The sequence below is a fragment of the Sorghum bicolor genome, chromosome 6 (genome assembly GCF_000003195.3).
Source record: "Sorghum bicolor cultivar BTx623 chromosome 6, Sorghum_bicolor_NCBIv3, whole genome shotgun sequence".
Classification (NCBI taxonomy): Eukaryota; Viridiplantae; Streptophyta; class Magnoliopsida; order Poales; family Poaceae; genus Sorghum; species Sorghum bicolor.
This window is the reverse complement of record NC_012875.2, coordinates 59116858-59138493: the sequence shown is the minus strand read 5'-3', so window position 1 is coordinate 59138493 and position 21636 is coordinate 59116858. Positions and strand designations below refer to the sequence as shown.

Sequence of the window (21636 nt, the reverse complement as noted above, 5' to 3'; positions counted from 1 at the left end):
ATCAGGCTCATTAAGCACAACATTCATCAGGAAAGATTCAGGTGAATGAAATTTTCATGGCTTTTGCAAAGGAGCAAGTTCAGCATGACAATCTGCAGCAGAATCTGCTTGGTGCAGTGCACCAGCAGTGAGGACCCGACTTGCAAGTTTCACAGTTCAGAAAAAGAAAGGAAAAGAGCACAGGCCAACTTGACCGCAACATAGTTGACAACACAGGACAAGAGAAATTAGAATCCAACAGACAGAGGTTATATTTAACTTGGTTCTCACACACCTGACAGAAGCATAGTTATCGCAAATGACATTACATAGTTCACACAGCTGTCCTGACATAGTTCACACAGGTAGCTTCAACATTGTTCACACGGCTGACTTGAGCAAAAGACATCTGTGCATAGTTCACACAGCTAGCTTCAACAGGCGGGTGGTAGCGGGATCCGGAGGGAAGAGCTGCTACAGTTGGGAGGCGTCTGCAGGCATGGAGGCGGCGGCGAAAGATGCTCTAAGCTTCCTCGGCATCGTTGGGCTCCCAAACCAACTGAAACGAACAATACAAATTAGAACAATAATTAAACACAGTTAGTACCTAGTATAAGTGTATAACAGATATGTATTATTATCACATAAACGTACCACGTTGTGTTCCTGAAGAAAGTCCCTCACATCCTGTGAACATATAGCATATCCAGTGGAAAGATTAAATACACCATGAAAAACACCCACATATTGGCCGGCGCCATTTAGAACAGGGGCGCCAGAGAATCCGTTGTCAGCTACCATACCAGGAATCTCTAACAGCCTCATGGTGTATCCCTTAAAATTTACCGCAGTGATGGCATCATATGTCCAATGACAAAAGGAAACTTGCCCAATGGCACAAGAACCAGCTCTTTGAGGTGGCCACCCAGCTAGGACCATCTTCTGCATCTTGCTAGGATCTGCATCAGCTCTATGGATAACTGGATGCATGGCTTCGCACCAGGTCCTCGCACCTCCCACATCTGTCTCATCTCTGTCACACAGATATCCAACATCAAACTCGAGAACCATCAAATCCTTCTGAGTATCCAGAGCAATAACTCGTGTCTGAGTAGGAAATCTGAGGCGCTCAGATATTTTCTGATTGATGAGCCTTGTGCGAACATTTACCTCATGGTGATAACAGTGAACATCAAACCTAAACAGGGCGTTCACTTCTTCAAGATTGAACTGGTTATGGTTGTCTACTGTAAAAATGTCGTCAATGACATGGGCGCATGTAAGGACCCTCAGAGTAGTGTCATTGGCTGCCACCACAAAACCAGTTGCTTGCCTCTCTCCTGTGTTAGCTGTGATAGCAGCATCAAGATTTTTGATACCACGACAGCTCCTTTTATCATCTTTCCGCACTTTGTCTGCAACTTCTTGGTATCTTGTATCGAGATCCTCATTGCCCGTCAAGTCCTTAGGATTAACAAGAACACAGAACAGTGAAGGTAGTGCTGCCATGGCAACCAGACGCTCTTCCTCTCTGTCGAAGCCAAGAGGTCCTGGTGCTCCTCCCAAGTCTTGGCCATGATGCGCCATTAGCTGATTTAGAAAAACAACAACAATCGGCAAGCATGTATTAGTCCAAAGTCCAAGGCTAGGAGTGAAGGTGGGCTCCGGACGGGGCTGATTCCGGCCTTTGGGCTTCACGCCCCGATCAGCAGAGAAGGTAAGGAGGAGACCGGGGCGCTCCCTAGGTGCTCGTGAAAATTCCCGAGCGGTCATGCCGTGCTCATTCAGGCTTGCTTGGCAACAGCGTCGCACTGGTTGGCCGTGTCGGCGGTGCTCGTGTTTGTGCAGGCTGTGCGACGGTTAGCTGCGTCACCACGATCAAGCGCAACAAAGGGGTCAAGGCGCGCACCAAGGGCGCTTTGGATGGAAAAACCGAGGGCGCTGTCGTCCGTGAACAGACCCACGGCGGCTCCCTGGTTCGGCCGGTCTAATCGCCGAAAGCGTGGCCTTGGCTTGCTGTGCAGACTGGGAGAGATGGAGCAGAGGCAGCAGGGAGCTTCGGTGGTGGGCGTGTGTGCTCCCGGCCGCCCGCGTGCGGTGATTGGGCAACCTCGTGCCGGCATGGTGCGGAGCGTGTGGCAGGGGGTGAGGCTAGGCCGCTAGGCAGCAGGAAGGCTGAAGCTTGGGCTCGGCATACGTGCACGAGGTGCGTCGGCCGTGGGTGTGCTGTGCTTGCGAGCATGGCCGTGGTCTTGACGTGGCGACGGCGTCCACGGGTCATCCCGTGCGCGTCGCGGCGAGGCTGGCAAGGGCAGCAGAGGCCAAGGCACGTGGTCGGCATGATTCGCGCGGCGTGCACGCACTGCGCCCCAGCGCGGTCATGGCCGGGGATTCCCGGCTGTGTTTGCAAGGGGGAGGAGGGCAACAGAGGAAAAGGAAGGGCTTTTGGTCGTGCGCTCACCGGAAGGTTTTCGCGAGGTCGCGGTTCTGCCGATGGAGCAGTGGCCAGGAAGGCAGAGCGCGTGATCTTGAGCTCGTGCTCGTGCAAGGCTGTGTGTTGGTGCTCTCGTTGACGCCACAGTGGGTTGTTCCTTGGGCACGGCACTCGCCGGGCCGGAGGCCGGCCGGAACAGGCAGGGGTGTCCTCCAAATCCGAACCAAGGAACAAAAAAAGGCGGAGCTTGGCAGAGCAAGGCTCACCGATGGTTAGAGGGAGGCCGTACGCACAGACGGGGGAGTGGCGTGGCCGGTGCTGTGCGCGTCCTGTGGAGCAGGGTGGCCGTCCGGTGTAGTTGGACGCGGTGCAGGCTCGACGCGGCAGTGCGTCTTGGCGAAGGCAAGACGCTCGCGGTCGGAGGGATGCCGCTGCGGACACCGTGCTGTGACCATGACCACCAAACGAAACGGGTGAAGGTTGCTGGCAGTCAGAGATGGTGAGAAAGGTAGAAACTTTGACGGCGGGGGGCTCACCGTCACCGACGGCAGATCCTGCGCCGCAGGCAAGGGTGAAGCTCGATCGTAGAGGCCGACGCCGTGCCCCTGCGCCCTGCCCTTGGAGGTGAGGACGGAGACGTCTTGTGGCGTGAGGAGGGTTGGGAGCCGCCGCTCCGCGCTCGGGTGCGCGAGGGCGTCGGGGGGCCAGGGGTTTATTCCGTTGTGAGTGAGAGGACGGAAAGCAGAAGAGGAAGAAAGCCGCGCGTGGTGACGGCGCCTGACGGGGAGCTGCTTCCGACTCTGCAGCTGGCGAGCGGGACCCCAACCCAAGGACCAAGGTCACGGCGTCCCCGCCCCGCGTTCGATCGAGGAGTGCGGACGTACGGGGTAAAGGGAAGGTTTCCAAGGCGAGGAGGAGGCGAGGAGGAGGAGCGGCTCGGTGAAAACAAGAGACGGCGGTCGATCGACGGGAGAAAAACGACACGTCCTCGAGACCGCTGGGCTGCGGTGCAGTGCATCGTTAGCCACTGACCCGTGGGCCCTCCGGGCGGCAGCAGTGTCGCAGCCAGCGGTGTTCGCTGCTGCCCCCGCGGTGCAGGTGCTTGCGTGTGCGGTCAAATTAAACCGGCGTCAGCGACTGGCTGGCATGCAGCTGCTGCGGGGGAATTCAAACGGGCTACAGGAGAGCGAGCATGCACGATGATGGTGCGGTGCCGATCACTGCTGGCTGAGCATACGTGTCCGTCCCGTTGGGAGAGGAAACAGGCAGCAGTTGGTGTTGGCGACGAGAAACTGTCGCACAGCACAGCGCCATGCAAGGTCATCGGCGTGGCATGGCCACCGGGCATATATGGTGTTGGCTTGGCTTCTCATAGGCGCGAAATAGAGACACAGCATGGAGAGTACGTGTGAATCCACGTGCAACAAGACATGATGCACTCAATGTGCTGCTCAGGCCTTCCCAAATGCTCCACCTTAGAGTATTGCCCTAGTTTCCACATCTAAATTGAGTGTCAAAAGCAATACAGAGCTTATAGAGTGTGTTTGGTTGGCACCCCAACCTGTCCATGGCTCACTTGGGCCAATTTTTGGGTGTTTGGTTGGCTGTCCTAGACTTGGGACCTGGCTAACCAGAGCCGACCGTACGCCTGGAGCCTGGCCAGTATTGAACGCCCGAATTGGCCGTTCTCCTGGAGCCAAGCCCGAGCCAGCCCCGTGTGGCTTTCTCGTCACCGCTTGTCCTCGTCTTCAGTGAAGTTGCCGCAGCGCAGCAGCCCCGCTACCTTGGGAGCGCCAGCACCCTTCCCCGTGCGACTGGATCTATAACACTCCAATTTTTTTTAAATTTTGGATTGTTATTGGAAAATACTAAATTAAATAAGGTTTTAAAGTTTTTGTAAAATATTCCAAGATTTTATTCATTGTTGTTATTATAAAAAGAGAAAAATGTGGAATTTTTAAAACTTTTAATAAATTAAGTGGAGGGTGTTTTATTTGATGTGTGTTTTGTGCCCTAGTGTTGTTTGGCTTGTCTCAGAAAAGTGAATTATAAAATTTATAGTGAGCCACGTTTAGGTCCTTTCAGTTTTCAAAAAAAATAAAATAAAACTCCAAAAGTCATATTTGAAAATTAATTTATATTTGAGTGGAAAAATAATTTAAAAATGTGTTATTAAGAAAATATGCTTTGTTTCCAAAAGAAGTAAAGAAAACAATTCCAAAATAATCTCAAATTACTAAATCAAATTTTGGTTTATGATTGTGTTAAACAAATTGGTTTAAATCCTTTTAAAATAAAAAGATAGCCTTTCTTTTCTCTTTTTCCTTCCCCTTTTTCGGCCTCCCTCTCTTTCTGGCCCAGCCCGAGCCAGCTCCCCCCCCCTCGCCCCAGCGCTCTCGCCCTCCTGGGCCGAAGCCCACATCGCGCGCGTTGGCCAGCCCAGCTGCAGCAACGGCCCGCAACGCCACCTCCGCCCCGAGCCTCTTACAGGTGGGCCCTACGCGTCAGCGGGACGCCTTCATCCCCTACCTCCCGCATCGCACGGGAAGCCGTCGCCGCCGTCGATCTCCCCCCCCCCCCCAAACGCGCATGCCGAGGTTCCCCGGCCTATAAAGGGCTTAGCCCTATGCGCCGCGCCCCTCCCTAAACCCTAGGGCAACTGCCCCTGCCACCCGAAGCCCTAGCAGCGCCGGCCGCCATAGCCGCCTCCACCAAGCTCCGCGCCGCCGTTAATCTTCGCGACCACGTCGTTTCCGTCAAGAAGGAGACCACCGCGACCTTCGCAGCAAGGTGAGGAACCCGCCGAACCCTCTCCAATCCTCTCTCTCGCGTTCGTGTGCCCGCAAGAGCTCGTCGGAGGAGCACCGCCGCACCGAGCCGCTCCACCGCGTGCACGGCCGCCTCCGGCCTACCCCGGTCGCCTTGGTGCCTCGCATCGCGCTCGCAAGGCCAAGCCGCACCCCCTAGCCCCTCGCCTTCGCCCTACACGCCCGGGATCCATCGCGCCACCGCTTTCCGGCGAGCCGCCGTCGCGGCCAAGGCCGCCCCGGTGACCCAACCCGCACCGGCCACTCTCGGCCGTCCGATCTGAGCCGAGCGGCTCAGATCTGTCCTGCGCCCGGTCAACCGAGCCGGTCAACAAGGCCGACGTGGCCGCCACGTCAGCGCCACGTGGCGCCACGCAAGCACTGACCGGTCAACAGGTCAAACGTGCGGTCAGCTCTGGCAGTTTTTCGAAAAAGACCCTGCTCTTAATCGAAATCAACCCGCAGTCCACTATAGTTCAAAACTAATTCGATTAAGGCCCTGTTTCTTGCATACTAAACCCTGAAGACGTGGGTATTCATAGATTAAGTCCAAAAGGCTTTTAAAAATTAGTTTAAATTATTTAAAATGCGAAAAATAGTTCTACTTTATCACGATTTTGCCACTGACCTAGCTTTGGCAATGGAATGCGCGTTTTAATTCCGATTGAGCCTGTTCTTGTCGCGTTAGTTTCTTATCGTCGTAAACTACGCTTTAGCAGTAGTAGTTACCTCGTTTGACCGTTTAGATTTTCACCATAAATACAAAGTAGTTAATGTCTAACTAAATGCCCTTTTAATCTACAACGAACAATTTAGGTTTACACTTTGGTATTTTCTTTTATAATCTAATATCAACTTTGTTAATGTTAACCTAAGTATTTATTAACTATGATTCTTTTAGTTAAACATAAATTATATAATTAATTTGTTTAATATTTATTTAATGACTTTTTGATTAAAAGTAACTTAGGTTTATAATTTTGATCTTTTGTAAATAAATAAATGCCGATGTTATTAATATCAACCTTAACGTTTCTTTATTAATTATAACTTGATTAGTTTAAACATGATTTATAATCACTCAATTAGTTGCTTTCATACATTCTATTTTTTTCAAAACTATAAATGCTTGATTGGCTTCAGTAGTATATAATTATTTATAAATAGAATATGACTAACATTTAACCCTAACTTTTATAATTCTTTATAATTTGGTCAACTCAACTTTCACATTTTTTTTTCTGAAAAGTCCATCACCTGTTCTCTTAAAATACGACCAACATATAGTTGTCTTCTTCGTTACACTCCGAACCTCGAAAGTCGTGTCCGTTTAACGATAGCTCCGTTCTCAATCGTTCTCGTGTTGTCTCGATCGTAACAACAAGTCGTGTCGTTTAGTGCGCTCTTTCTAAGCTTTTCTTTTGATTGATGCTTGATCTTAGTCGTGATTGTTGTCTGCCTGTTTGTGTTGCTTGTTTGCTTCGAGTAGAAGAAGCGTGGTTCGTCAACAGTGAAGACCAGGAGTTGAGGACCGACAGTCGAAGCAGAAGTTGGAGATCAGGAGAAAGAAGCTAAAGAATTCTGAGCAGTTGTACACTAGGAATTAAGGCAAGTGCAGACACCGTTTGATCATTTTGAACCTACTCATTAATGTCATTTACTTTACATGCATGTGTCCAATGAATGCAAACCCTAAGGACATGACTAGCTTTACTTACCATTCCTTGTTCACCTGGGGTTATGTATGTGGGTAGTCTAGGCTATACTAGGTTTGCTTAGTTGCTCTACTCATCTTATACACATGCCTAAACCAGTAATACTCTCTACTTAACTTGATGCTTAAACTGTGCTGAACCTTTGGGTCACTGCGGTGATGGCGATGTTGGATGCTTACGAGCATCGTGATGATGGTGGTGACAGGGGGAGCGGGTACTGTTGGTGATCCGGTTTGCCGGGCGTACCCGTCTCTGCTCTCCGTAAGGACTTAGTCAGGGAGCGGCCCCCTGGGACATACAGTGCAGCTCCAAGCTATATGGCTCTAGCTTGACTAATTAGCAGGACCTCCACTAGTAGGGTGTTACTTTCCGGGTAGGCGTGAGGAAGTAACTTGGGTAATGAATATTAAGTTGTCGGTTGATCGGTACGCCATGGCTATGGGTATCGACCGTCGAGCGCCCCGGCGAAAACTTGCGAGTGGCATCCTATTAGTTGGACCCTGTGAAAGGTCTCGTAGTGAGACCCTGCCTGCTCACCTTGGCAGTGTTTTGGGGAGTCATGACCCCGGGCAAATGGGAATCACGACTTGGAGTGAACGTGCACACCTCTGCAGAGTGTAAAACTGATATATCAGCCGTGCTCACGGTCACGAGCGGCCCAGACCCTCACTTGATGAGCAAATTGGATTCACTGGATACTTGGAGATGGAGCTTGGCGAGGTTGCTACCTCGTGTTTTGGCGGAATGGCTATTCCGTGTTGGCAGGATTGCTATCCTGTGTTAATACTTGGGGTTAATCCCTAGATTACTATAATAATTAGGATAGTCTTTTAAAAGATGCTAATTACTACTTACACTAATTAAAGGTTGGGTTTATGCTACTCATAATTAGTAGTAGGTTGTTCTAATAATAGTCATAATTAAAAGTGATCAACTAAAATGCTACCGCAGTCAAACCAAGTCAGCTTTACCTTGTTTTAAGCCTTGCATGTCATTACTTTCCGTCTGTGCTTGCTGAGTTCGACATGAACTCACCCTTGCTATTTCCCCCACGCCCCCAGTGTGTAAAGAACAAAGAATGCTATGGAGTTTTCTAGAAGCTTATCAGAAGTGCTTGGCATACGGAGCCCCCAGTCAACCGTCCTTGAGAAGAATGGAGCCTAAGAAGTTTAGCTACTGCTTCCGCGTACTCTGATGTTTGTAAGTGTTATTATAAATATGTTTTCCGCTATATATAACATTGTTTATGATATTTCTATTCTTTGTTGTATGTGTGGACTTCCTGGGCACACATATAACGACTCTGGTCTTATTTTAAATGCCAGGGTGTGACAGGATCTATGCCACCAGGGCATCGCACGGTTCGGGGGCCTCTCCCGCACCGATGCCGAGGTCGAGCCCATGGCAGCCTAATTCCGTCGTCCGATCCCACACCGCTCCAGCGTCCCCTCAACGCCACCGCGCCGCCGCCGAGCTAAGGAGGTCACGCGCAGCATCGAGGACCTCTGCTGGCGCGAGTGCCCCGTCGGCTCCATCCTCTCCGTCCGCGCCGGGATGCCGTCGCGGCGGCCGAAGCCCCATGGCCATCTGCACCATCGCCCCTGGCTCCGCGGAGCGCACTTCCCCGCCGAGCCTGGTCGGCGCCTCCTCGCCCCTGGCGCCGGCTTTGCCCGCCGCGGCCAGGAGGAAGCGTTCCCGGACGAGCAAAGCGGAGGCCGCATGTTTGAGTTCATGTCGCGGCTGCTGGTGGGTGCGAGGAGTGAGGGGGAGGTGAGAAGGAGCCCAACGAGCAGGAGGAAGAGAAGGGATTGACTATAATTAGACCCCCAAGGGAATATTGAAAGATATTAAGCGCGACTTATGGCAAAAATAGTTCATGCAAAGAGAAGGAATTGACTATAATGAGTCATTGTCTCTAGTCTCATGTAAAGATTACTTCAAAACCATAATGGCTTTAGTGGCACACTATAATTTAGAGTTACATCAGACGGATGTAAATACAACAATCCTCAATGGGGATCTAGAGGAAAACATTTACATGGCACAACCAAAAGGTTGTCATGGAAGGCAAAGAAGGAATGGGATGCCACCTAAAGAAACCGATTTATGGGTTAAAGCAAGCTTCTAGACAGTGGTACTCGAAGTTTGCCAAAACAATAAGGAATTTTGGGTTTAAAGCAAACGTTGAGGACAATTGCGTTTATGCAAATTTTAAGAATGGAAAATACAACTTTCTAATCCTATATGTAGATGATATCTTACTTGTTAGTAGTGATGTTAGTCTACTACTAGAGACAAAGAAGTTTTTATCCTTAAAGTTTGATATGAAAAATCTTGGTTAAGCTTCATTTATTTTGGGCAAAGAAATTCACCGAGATAGAAGAAAATGGGTATTAGGACTGTCACAAAAGACATACATAGAAAAGGTTCTAAAAAAATTCAGCATGCACAAATGTAGTGCATCACCTGCACCCACAGTCAATGGCGATAGATGGGGATTTTCAATGCCCTGGGAACCAGTACAAGCTCGATCAAATGAAAGTGGTTCTATATGCTTTAGCTGTCGGAAGCTTATAGTATGCTCAAGTGTGTATGCGCCCTAACCTAGCATTTGTTACTAGGTTACTTGGGCCTTGTTTAGTTCACCTCGAAATCCAAAAAGTTTTCAAGATTCCCCGTCACATCAAATCTTGCGGCACATGCATGAAGCATTAAATATAGACGAAAATAAAAACTAATTACACATTTTGTCTGTAAATCGTGAGACGAATCTTTTGATCCTAGTTAGTTCATGATTAGAAAATATTTGTCAAATAAAAACGAAAGTGCTACAGTAGCGAAATCCGAAATTTTTTCGGAACTAAACAAGGCCTTGGTAGATTTCAAAGCAATCTAGGACTAGAACACTAGAAATTAGTAAAGAAAGTCTTGCGTTATTTGCAAGGCACAAAAGGCCTCATGCTAATGTATAGAAGATCAGATTCCTTGCACATAGTAGGGTACACAAAATCTGATTATGTGGGAGATGATAGAAAATCCATGTCTAGATATGTGTTCACTCTCGCAGGGGGACCTATTTCATGGAAAAGCTCAAAACAAACCATTGCTACATCGTCCATAATATATGTCGAGTTTGTAGAATGTTATGAGGCGACGGGGGCACATGAACTGGTTAAAAAAGTTCATACCCGGTTTGAAGGTTGTCGATAGCATATATAAACCACTAAAGTTATACTATGATAATGATACAACGGTACAATACGCTCAGTACAAAAGGTCAAGTGGTGCTGCCTAACACATTGACATAAAGTACTTGTTGTGAAAGATAAAGTCTGGGATCAAATTATAAGTCTTGATCATATAAGTACTGAAAAGATGCTCGCGGATTCGACTACAAAAGGCTTACCACCTAACATGTTTAAAGAACATGTAGTCGGCATGGGTTTAAGGGAAAGCCTATGATTCATGGGGGTTTAAGGGAAAGCCTATGATTCATGCACAATTAAAGAGCCCAAAGTTAAAGTAACTATTTTGGATTAGAGATGTGTATTGTAGCGATTAATCTATCTTTAATTTACCATGACGATGATACATACTCTATGTGCTTATTTGTGATGGAACAGGTAAAGTGAAAAGTATTTAAGTCAAAGCTAAATGTTAAAGTATATGTTGAGATCAAGGGGGACAATGTTGGATTGATCTCCCACCAATTAGGCCCAACAACCTAATTAGGTCTTGACTCATGCCCTGATCGCGGGTGTCTAACCCATCTATGGCTAGAGGGCCCGTGTCATCCTTCACTATAAAAGAGGTGGGGGTTGACGGCTCTCAATATGAGGTTGACCGTGAGCCGCCACTCCCCCCAACACAACCCTAAAACCAATCTCGAGTAGGGGCACAACCAAGTGATGGGAAGCTCCTCCACTGCTCTTCATCGTCCATTCTTCTTCAACCATCTTTGCCCTAGCACAGATCTTCACCACCCATGGCATGGCAGCCTTGGGATCCAACTCCACCATGCCTGCACTTCCCTCCAACAACGGTTTGTGTATCACCATCTCTCTCTCTCTAGATCACACGCTAGGGTAAAAACCTAGCTCTGGTACCATTGTTATGCATACCCATACTTAGCTTGTTATGATGCTTAAAGGACAGACAAAATGGTTAAGAGAACTAACATCCAAAATTGATAATGGTATACATCAGCAATAACCATTTAAGTATTTGACTCATTTGACGATGGGTCAAGTGTGCTACCAAACACATTGACACTAAGTTATACATTGTGAAGGAGATAGTCCGGAATCATATTAAAAGTATTGAGCAAGTGCTCACAGATCCACTTACCAAAGACTACCACCCAGAGTGTTTAGAGAACACACACTCGACATGGGTTTATGGGAAGACCTATGATTTTTAGACAATAAGGTTCCATAGTTAAAGAATCTATTTCAGAACAGAGATGTGTATTGTAGTTGTTAAATCTATCGGTGATTGACCGTGACGATGAAGCGTGCTCTGTGAACAAACCTGTGATGGAATAGGAAAACAGATAAATCTAAAGTTTAAGATATAAGGTGAGATCAACCTAACATACGCGATAAAAAATCTCTACCAATTTTTACATCACTTCGCAATCTACATCCATGAAGCCAGTTTTAGAGGATCGGTGAAAACAACATTAGTTGATCAAGACATTGACCAAATAGGCATTTAAGTGAGCTATAATTCATTAGCATATTTTTTTTCAAACTTCAAAGCCCCTTAAATCTAGTAAGCACCACTTGTAGTTATATATACCTATGGGAAACTCAAGCTAAACTGTCAATACATATAGAACCTCGAAGACTTGTAACTTATGTGCTATTTTTCCATCTTGCCTCATCATCCACAGAAAAAAAAAACAAAAAAGAAGTGAAAAGGGGTTTCTTTGAATTTGATCCGAGCACAAAGAAACTAATCAAATTTCACTACAGTCCTAATCTGCTCTAGGCAAGTATCTTTACAAATTTACACTGTCATGTGATCTGTAGTATGCCAATCTAGAATTACCGTCAGATTACTTATGCCAAAAAAATTCTGGCTTGCTGTTGCAGTGTTGCTTATGTGACTACGTATTATAAAGATATTTCTTGTTTTGGTCATGTACTCATGTTAGTTTAATATGATTATATAGATGTAGTTATTGTCCCCATGAGGATTTCAAGACCTACCGATAGGAAGTGCCGTTTAACAATGTAAACATCAGCTCTTCTTTTGCTGCAAGTGTCTCCTATGAACGTAACCTCTGTGATTTGATTTGGAATGGAGCTCCATCTGTAATAATTGTTTAATTCAGCTGTGGTGTGATTTAAATTGGATCTCTGAGGGGTTATAATAACTGCCTGTTAACTTATTTAATGTCTTTTAGTTTGTGAACTGTAGTGATATGTTACAAAAAAAAAACCCTGCAATGATTAGGGCCTAATGCCACGCTTCTGTTGACCATGGCATTGACCAATGACCAAAGATGCTATGATTAGGCTAAAACGAAGTTGTTTCAACCTTAGCATGGCACACTACTGACGTTAGCATGGCGTGAGATCATTATTGTTCTAGAATTAACTTTTAGCCATTTAACTTTATGTCCCTGAAAAAATACATCTTCTTTATATGACCTCTTTTATTTTGACCTTACCTGTATGGCTTTAAAATAAAATTATCTTCTTTCTTTGGCTTTCTATCTATTTTTTGCACCTAACGGTGTTAAGTCAAGGATAAAATGACCATTTGCCCCTGACAAACAAATCCAGAGTTTATTTGTCTAGTATACATTTGGAGTACTATTACACAAATAAATTTTAAAATGTATAGGTAAATTTATAGTAATATTACACAAATAAGTTTGAAAATATACAAGTAAGTTTGTAGTAATATTAGACAAATAAGTTTTAAAATATACGGCAGACAAATAAAATTTTGCATTTTTTTGTTAGGGGTAAAGTGGTCATTATAACATTGATTTAACACCATCAAGTGCCAAAAAATGGACGAAAGGCTATAGAAGGAAGAAAATATTGTTTGGGGTCATATGAGTAAGTTCAAAATAAAAAGGTTCATGTAGGAAAGATGCATTTTTTCTAAGGCCATATAGGTAAATATCTCATTAACTTTTGACTTAACATTGGCATGGACAATATAATAGTTATTATAATAATGGTGGTTCTACAACATTTGAGAACCTCTTAACACCAAATCTAGGGATGAAAACGGATCGGATCGGTGCGGGTAATGCCTTTCCCATATCCTAACCCGCTTTTCTTTGTCGGATTGGGTGCGGAACGGATAATACACGGATGCGGATATGGATACGGTTTTTTTCGGTAGTCGGAACTGGTACGGATATGGAGCGGAAACGGATCAGAGACGGATTTTAACAGTTGAGTAACATGTGCATACATAGAGAATTATATGCTTGTCAAGAATTTATTTAGTACAAAATAAGAATAGGTAATAGATAATAATCTTGCATTGCATTGCATGTTGCTGCTCTCACACTAATAATTAACACTTTACATGATATCTCCACTAAAAAATAATAAGTTATTAGCCAATAAATAATAGCATCTATCAAATTTCTTAATTGAAAAATTAGAACATTAAACAACCATATCATAAAATGAAAGTCCTCAGCTAACAATTTTTTTTAAAATCCTAAATTCTTTAGTCTTGGAAGAGAAATCTTCGGATATCCTGTTTTGAACATCGGATAATCCGCATAAAATTCGCGGATAATCCATATTCGCCGGATTTTACCTATTCCATATCCTACCCCGTATCCTATTCCATCTGGCGAATTAGTATAATGATTGTCGCACAACCACGATCTGTTGAAAGAAAAAACTTTGGGATGAAAAAAATGCAATTGCTTGAATTGTCAGGGTATTTTTAATAATAATATAACACACTTCAAACGGTAAGAAGAGTCAATCGTTATTTCCAATGTATGTATGAGGAAAAAACATGGCATGGAAGAATGCCGCTGCTTGAACTACTGGGTATTTTTATTTAGTAATATATATTCCTTCCGTCCTATTATATATAAGGCGTAACCATCTCTGGTTCAAAGACTAAAAACATATTTAATTCTCTCTCATAACACTTATACTACTATACATTTGTGTTTGTGAGAGAGCATGACTTATATCATAGGACATGAATAAAAAAAGGTTATGCCTTATATACTAGGTCGGAGGGAGTATAATGTAACACATATTCATTCTCAAATTATCATGACATTAATTATTAATTTTTCGTTACCACACACACAACCCAAATAAAAAAAGAAGTTGTTGGGCCACATGACACCCCTTTCTGCATTCTGCAACAAGTCTCTTGTTGGGCCAAGGCCTATTACTTGGAAGGGTGGAGCACATGACACAGTTGTTGTCGTTGGATGTGGATGGGGAGCGCACTGCGGACGGTAGGATGAATGGATGATGGCCTGACTGCACGCCGACGTCGCCCACGTGATAAGTCGCGGTTCCGTTCGAGGCTTCGAGCCCGGCGGCGCCCTCGGAGGCTCAAACTGCCCGATTTCGTTCGTTCCCAAACCCCAGTTTCCAATCCCTAGATCCCTCTCACCGGCGACGCATTTGTCGGCTGCGCTGAGGCTCAAACTGTCAGATTTCGTTCGTTCCCAAACCCCAGTTTCCAATCCCTAGATCCCTCTCACCGGCGACGCGTTTGTCGGCTGCGCTTGAGATGGATCGCGACACGCCGGTGCCGAGGAGGAGGAGAACGGAGAGCAGACATGCCGGGGAGCCCTCTTCGGCTGTGGCGGTGGAGACGACGAACGGCAAGAGCAAGACAACATGGTTGTGGGAGGCGGGCGGGAGACTAGTGGAGACCCAGTCCGTCACTGCCGAGCAGACGAGCGCGACCATCACAGAAGAGGCGGAGGACGAGGAGTGGACAGATGATGCCCTCCCCCTCATCGCGAGCAGCCGTCCTCTCCCTCATAGATGCCCCAGTTTCCCCAAGGGTCGAAGCCGGCAAGACATCGCAGAGTGGCACGAGGCTACTAGAGTGGCTTACGAGAAGGCTGCCAACGGTTGTTTTTCATTATTACTTACTCCTCCAATGAAGGTTTTCCCCTGCTAACTCTTATTTTGGGTGTGGTCTCTCTGTTCAGATCCTGTCTCCAATCCTCCTATCTTGAGGGAGACAAAGGGGAGGGAGACGCCTTCTTCCAGTGAGGTGATCTCCATGAGACAAAGGGAGATGCTTTTTAGGCTATCTAGCTCGATTGTCAGCATTTCCTCTACCCGGGTTGGAGATGGTAAATTCATTATTCCGATCTTGCAGTTAGATTATTATAGGGTACACAATAATTCCCTCATAGCTAATCTTGACATCAGTTGCTCCTGTTTTCAGATGGGGTGCCAGTATGGGAGTTTACTGGAGTCGTCATTGGTCCATCTGAGTCTGATGAGCATGCTAGGATACTGACCACTTCTGATACTGTCTGTGATTTTGAAGGGAAATTGCTTAATCGCAAGGTACACAAAGTCACTGATATGCACTTTTGGTTCATCTACTTGTTTGCTATTATTAGGCCTGCAAACATGCTAGTCATCATAACCTGCCTGACAGTATTAAGCTAGCACATACTCCCTCCATCCACAAATAAATGCACATCTCGCTTCCCGAGGAGTCGAACTTTTTTAAGTTTGACTAGAAATATATCAAATAATATCAGTATTTGTATCTGTTGGCCCAGCACTTGCCCGAGGTGAGCAGCACTCTCCTTCTACCCTGTCCCAAGGTAGAAGATGAGCAGAGCTCACTTCAGCACACACACACAGCACACAACTGTCTTCAGCGTTGGCTGAAGACTGGACACTGCAAATGGTGGCAATGAACTGCCTTTTCTGATTGCATAGGTAGAGTATATATACACAAAACATGTACCTGCTGGTACACTACTTGGATGGTGACTACACCACTCCATACAACTACTCTACATTCTACATGGCTTATATCAGCCATCAAGTACTTTAGTACCTGCCTATACCAGCCCTCTACTCTAGCTGGTGTACTTCTACCAACTATGGATGACTCAATGGCCTGTTGCCATACTTCTACAGTGGCAGCTGAAGCTGACCACTTGTTCCTGCAAAACACAGGGCAAGGAGAAAAGGGGACAGCAGATTATCACTCACAGTATCTGCAAATAAGTATATTATAAAAATATATTTCATGCTCAATCTAATGATACATATTACATATGATAAATATTAGTATATTTTTTTATATATTTGGTCAAACTTTAAAAGGTTTAACTCATCGGGAAACGAAAACAAAATGTGCAATTATTTCTGGACGGAGGGAGTATATCTTACTTTTCTGCACATTTACTTTTTGCATTAGGGGTTCCTTGGCCCTCAAATTAACCCCAATATCAAAATAATAAAATTGACTGAGTTCTGGTTTGGATCTTAAGAAATCAACAAAGTTTAGAGCAGTCAAACTAAGGTACTTTTCGCTGTTCTGGTTTGCTGCTGCTTTTCCATCATGTGCTTTGCTGGACAACTGAATAAATTAGAAGATTGCTATTCCATGTCCCAAATTGTAAATCGTTTTGACTTTTCTAGGTACATATCATTTGGTATTACACTTAGATATACATTATGTCTAGATACAAAGTAAAAGCTTAGCTTTGTATCTATAAAAGCCTAAAAGATTTAAAATTTGGAGAGTACTATTTAACTACACTTCAAAACTTTACAAAGAGTGCACGAAAACAACAGACCTCCAGTACATGTTTAGAATTTGATATAAATGACTGATTTTTAGGATAGCCTAAAATGACGTTACTTAGCCAAGCAAATACAGTTTCACATCTTAGCAGTTAGCTTTGTATTTTTTCCTCCAAAACAGTCTACACCACAGTCGATTTATCCAAAAACCATCCATAGCGTGCCTGTATGTCACTCATCATACAAGCGAAGGTGTGAAACAGAAACACCAATGCAACATGACCACATACTTAAGAATGTGGAACATTTCATGCATTTGCAACATGATCACGTTGGAGCCAAGGGTTAAATACTTTTGGTTTTTTTTCTTGTTTATATGCGATGCGTTATTTGATGAAATGATGTCTTAACTCTAATCTTATCGCTTCATATAATTTGTCTTTCTAACTTACTCTTTTTTTCAGCTACTTGTTCGTTTGCCAAATAAGGCAATTAAGAATGGAGAGCTTTTGTTTTTTGATCGCTACTATGGCATTGCTGTCTTGGAGATCTCAGTTGATATGCCATTGCGATGCCCTTCTTTTGTGTCAAGTCCAGATTACGGAGACAAGGTATTTGTATTGGCGAGAGATGAAGATTCTTCGCTATTGACCACGTCAGGGAGGGTCATGTGTCACAATGAAACTCATGTGTACCGCAATTATTATTTGTATGTGAGCTGTGTGCTTCCTGAGGTATTAACTAAATTACTTGTGTTCAATTGTTGCATATTACTTTATTGCTCTATTAAATTATTTGTACATGTTTAATGCAGGCTAGCATATTTGGATTAGTAATTGATCGAAATGGTGATATCGCTGGATTGGCTTTTTTTGTTGATTGGTCAAAAACTGCCGTTCTTCCAAGCTCTATTATCAGGACATTAGTTGAAATGGAAAGGAACTTTAGGTATCTTACTTTCCTGCAACTTTACCTTTATGCAGTAGAGGTTCTATGGCTCTCAAGGTTATAATGAGAAGCGTTGGCAACCAAGTAGTCTAATCATCTTGCTTTATGAAAGAATATGCTGAGTAGTTGGTAGAGGCCTGCTCTATATAAGCAGAGTCATTTCTTTGTAAATTCAGACTTTGCAACTTTCAGATTCAATCCAAGTAGCCCATAGATCAAGCAAAGCCCCTTCTCAGCCTCCGCCGCCACCATGTCTTCCAACTCTGACGAGAGAGCGCGGCTGGTCGCCGCAGCAGCCGCAGCCCCTAGGAGCAAGAGCGAGAGCTTGCTGAAGAGCGACGGCAAGGCCATCGATCCCGGCAGCCATGGGGATCGTCTCGCCGTGGCCGAGGTAGCAGCCGCGGTGATCGTGGCCGCTGCTCTACAACGCGTTCTACGATCAGTTCGAGATGAGTGACCTCGGCCTCCTCTGCTTCTACCTTGGCGTCGAGGTGCATCAAGATGCCAAGGGCATCACCCTCCGCCAAGCTCACTACGCGCAGCGCATCCTCCAGCTGGGGAAGATGGAGGACTGTAACCCAGCCGCCACACTGATAGAAGAGAAGCTGAAGCTCAGCCGTGAGAGCACGGCGGAGGAGGTGGATCCTACGCAGTACCGGCGGCTCATCGGCAGCCTGCGGTACCTCATGCACACCTGGCCGGACTTGGTGTTCGCCATCAGGTACCTGAGCCGCTTCATGGAACGGCCCACGATGGAGCATCAGCAGGCCGCCAATTTCAGCAACGAAGTTCAGAGTTTCAGATTATATCATAATCAAAACTTTAGAATTGTGCATTCAAACTAAAATACGCCACATTTACTTTACCTTGTTATTGGCAAACATAAGCATTGCAGCCTGCAGAGCAAGCATTGCAGCCTGCAGAGCATTGACTATACTAGAACTAATATAATTATCTTCCCTACCTATAGAGGACATTGCACAGTGTTTGTCTTTGTCAAGCAGTAGTTAAATGAGGTCAAGTTGCTGCTAATATTCATAGATTCAATTATTCAAAGCAGTGAGCAACTCTTTTGGCACTGAAAATTTTAAGTTGTGCCAAGCTAGGGAATATGATAACCAGGACACTAGGATACACTTTAAGACAGAGCAAGGATACTTCACTTATGCACTCCCACGTGGTTCTGTTATTGCACACTTTCTTTACCTGTCCCTGAAGTGAGGTTTGTGGAAATAGGATAAGATTGTTACTCATCAGGAAGAAGTCACTTTTAAATAATGAAAAGCACACAATCAAGCAGGAAAACAGAGGTGCTGGCTAACGGTGCCCATGTGGAAAACTTCGCGCTCGCTGCACTGGCTGTCGATCGAACTTGACGTCTCTGGTGGCAACCATGCTGCTGTTGAGGGTGCCGATGAGGGGAAGCGGCGAGGGAAGGGGAGGTGAGTTCGGGGCCGGGGGGGGGGGGGGGGGGGGGGGTGGTACACCATCCTAGGCCATTGCGGCGGGCCGGTGTCGTTGACCCACTGTGTGCCAGTGCTGCTGTCGTAGCCTGCTCTGGCCGTGCATGCGGAGATGGCTGAGGACAGCAGGAGGATGGAGACAGGAGACACGCTGCCAAGGGAATGAGTTGTTTGCCGAGCAAGTTCGTGGCTTCATGGGTGAAAACCAAATACTGTCTGATCGAATGGTCCATATCGCATTTTGCTAGATCTAATGGTTAGCGGGCTAATGGCAACGTGGCCCTATCTGATGCCTGTGGTTAGGCGTAGAATTCACATAGTAGAGATTAGATGAGGGCTGAATTAATCAAGCAAAGAGTAAATTAGCAATATAAGGGGTTCATGGAAATATGAGTAACGACATATTAGTCAACAATTTTGTTGATGAAATTTTTACTCCTATTTAAGTTATCTTTGCTGTTAAAAATGGCATGTATAGAATTTTAATAGATATATAGTTTAATTCTATATTTGATTATTGATTAAATGTGAACTGTTTTTAGTTGTATAGCTCGTCCAGAACATCGTTTGTGTTTGAGAGCGGTTCAGTTTCTGGACATGCATAAGAGGGAAGAAATCTTGTATCAACACAATATTGATAGGGGTTACATTGTCGATAAGGTATGAATCTATTCAATAACTTGTATGCAATCTATTCAACAATATGCGTTGTCGGTATTGTAACTCATTTTATTTTTTTAGGTAGCAATCAACTCCACTGCAGAAATTATTGGGATTAGGCGTGGGGATGTGATTGTTTCAGTTAACGGGGTGTGCTCTCAGACTATGCCAGAGGTGAAAAACTGAGAATATATCTAGTTTTATTATATATACTTGAAAATATATCTGTTCTTATTGTGTTCAAAATTTGTTCCCAGTTGGAGGAGTATTTGCTTTCTCTTGGCTGGAAGTTTCTGGAGAGGAAAAATAAATCATCCAAGATTGTTCTGAAGGTATATTTGAAGTTATGTGCAATATCAGATGTAAACTTAAGAAAGGTTAACAATTGTGATATGATGTTTCAGTTAAAGGTTTATGACCCCATCAAGTGCCTGGAGCACACTCTAAGCCTGCCTCTAGGATTTTATTGCCTTACCGCAGGTAAAAAATTTGAGGTGAAAGCTAATATGTATTTCGTATTTTCTTTGATTACGCTTAACATGATAGTAACCTTTGCATAATGGTAGTTCCATAGTTGTTAGAATGTACTTTGGTTGATTCACATGATTGTTAGAAGTATGTGCTCTTTGAGGCTAGTAAGAAGAGTATTTTTAAGGCAAGTAGCTATAGAGATTTGACAAAGCGCATCAACAATGGCGCTCAGTGCTAGTGCACTAAGCAAAGGAAGAGGCAATACGCGTACACATACAAATAGTATTTAGCCAGATGTAGCATCTGAATTGGCTCTGTTCTCAACCTTAGTGGCTTCCATCCAAATAAAAAAAAGGGATCCATGATGTGCATGTGCCTTTTCAAAGAGCTAATGTTGTTTCTGGACTTCTTGTATATTCTTGTATATTTGATTCAAGTTCAGAATGAATATAGTACTAGTAATTCTATGTTTCTATAAGAATGAATTATGCAATAACAGCAATACATTGGTTGCAATTTAAACTTGGTTCACAGCTCTAGCTCATTGACTACACTTTTGTTGTTTCCATTTCTTATGGGGATGGTATTGATTTCACCACTGCAGTAAAGGAGAGGGTGAAGGTGCAAGTAACTGAGAAGATATCACCTGACATCAAGCGCAAGAAAACTACTACTGTACCGATTCCATCTGGAAGGGTCTTACGCCCTCGTAAGAAGTGAGAAAAAGTGGAGTCCTGGGCAAGGTGGAAGCTAGGCCGTGGCGCACAGAAATATAGTTCTGGTTACTGGTAGTTAGGTACTAGTACTAGTATAGTAGCCGTAGATTTTTTGTATTCAGATGTCCTTTTTCTCCGTCGTTGTGGCGGCGCATCGCACAAGAAAAGTTCTCACCTGTCTCGTCTTTGATCGCACGCCTATTTGGCCTCTGGTAGTTGCCATCTTTACCGAGGACAAAATATACTGTGCACTTTTGTACGTTCCTGTTATAACGCGTTAGGATCTAACCTGTACGGGCAGCTTCTGTGCCGGCCACCGGGGATATTTAACCTGTACAATTGTTGTCGGTTCTCCTCTCTTGAAGGTTTTGAGCTGCTAATGCGGTGCTTTACAGCAAAAATACTACAGTAACAGGGTGGCTTTGCCGCGTCTTGTATAGAATTTGGGCCAGTGTTGCCACCTTCTAATGCAACGTTCAAGTATATTGTGCACTGGTTATTTATTAGGTTAAACATGGATAGTTTTGGCCACTTTCTGCTGCAACTTACTCCCTCCGTTCTTAACTACTACAGTGCATTCCAAAAAATTTAAAGACAGCTTAAGGGAATTCTCAAATGATGTATGTGTCCATAGATTAAGGTGTTGTTTAGTTCAACCAAAAACCCAAAAAAAATATGATTCTCCGTTACATCGAATCTTGCA

At 44.8% G+C, this 21636-nt stretch overlaps 2 protein-coding genes across 2 annotated transcripts; one reads left to right on the top strand and one right to left on the bottom strand.

The window, feature by feature from the left end:
• On the bottom strand, window positions 31-1773 carry LOC8082546. The gene is made up of 2 exons (XM_002447229.2): window positions 634-1773; window positions 31-538 (listed from the first exon to the last, which is right to left on the bottom strand). The coding sequence occupies exons 1-2, from the start codon at window positions 1750-1752 to the stop codon at window positions 503-505; spliced, it is 1155 nt and encodes a 384-aa protein (XP_002447274.1). The 5' UTR covers window positions 1753-1773; the 3' UTR covers window positions 31-502.
• On the top strand, window positions 14426-21416 carry LOC8155426. The gene is made up of 10 exons (XM_002489030.2): window positions 14426-15027; window positions 15109-15255; window positions 15351-15475; window positions 17140-17409; window positions 17490-17623; window positions 19629-19746; window positions 19828-19920; window positions 20004-20078; window positions 20151-20226; window positions 20822-21416. Exons 1-10 carry the CDS (start codon window positions 14679-14681, stop codon window positions 20935-20937), a joined length of 1503 nt encoding a protein of 500 aa, XP_002489075.2. The 5' UTR covers window positions 14426-14678; the 3' UTR covers window positions 20938-21416.

Excerpts from the sequence above, each read along its gene's own strand:
- LOC8082546 (XM_002447229.2), bottom strand. The coding sequence starts at position 1,752 with ATGACCGCTCGGGAATTTTCACGAGCACCTAGGGAGCGCCCCGGTCTC. Across the intron at positions 539-633 it reads TTCTTCAGGAACACAACGTG|TTGGTTTGGGAGCCCAACGA; the intron begins GTACGTTTATGT and ends TGTTCGTTTCAG.
- LOC8155426 (XM_002489030.2), top strand. The coding sequence starts at position 14,679 with ATGGATCGCGACACGCCGGTGCCGAGGAGGAGGAGAACGGAGAGCAGA. Across the intron at positions 15,256-15,350 it reads CTCTACCCGGGTTGGAGATG|ATGGGGTGCCAGTATGGGAG; the intron begins GTAAATTCATTA and ends TCCTGTTTTCAG. Across the intron at positions 17,410-17,489 it reads TGAGCTGTGTGCTTCCTGAG|GCTAGCATATTTGGATTAGT; the intron begins GTATTAACTAAA and ends TGTTTAATGCAG.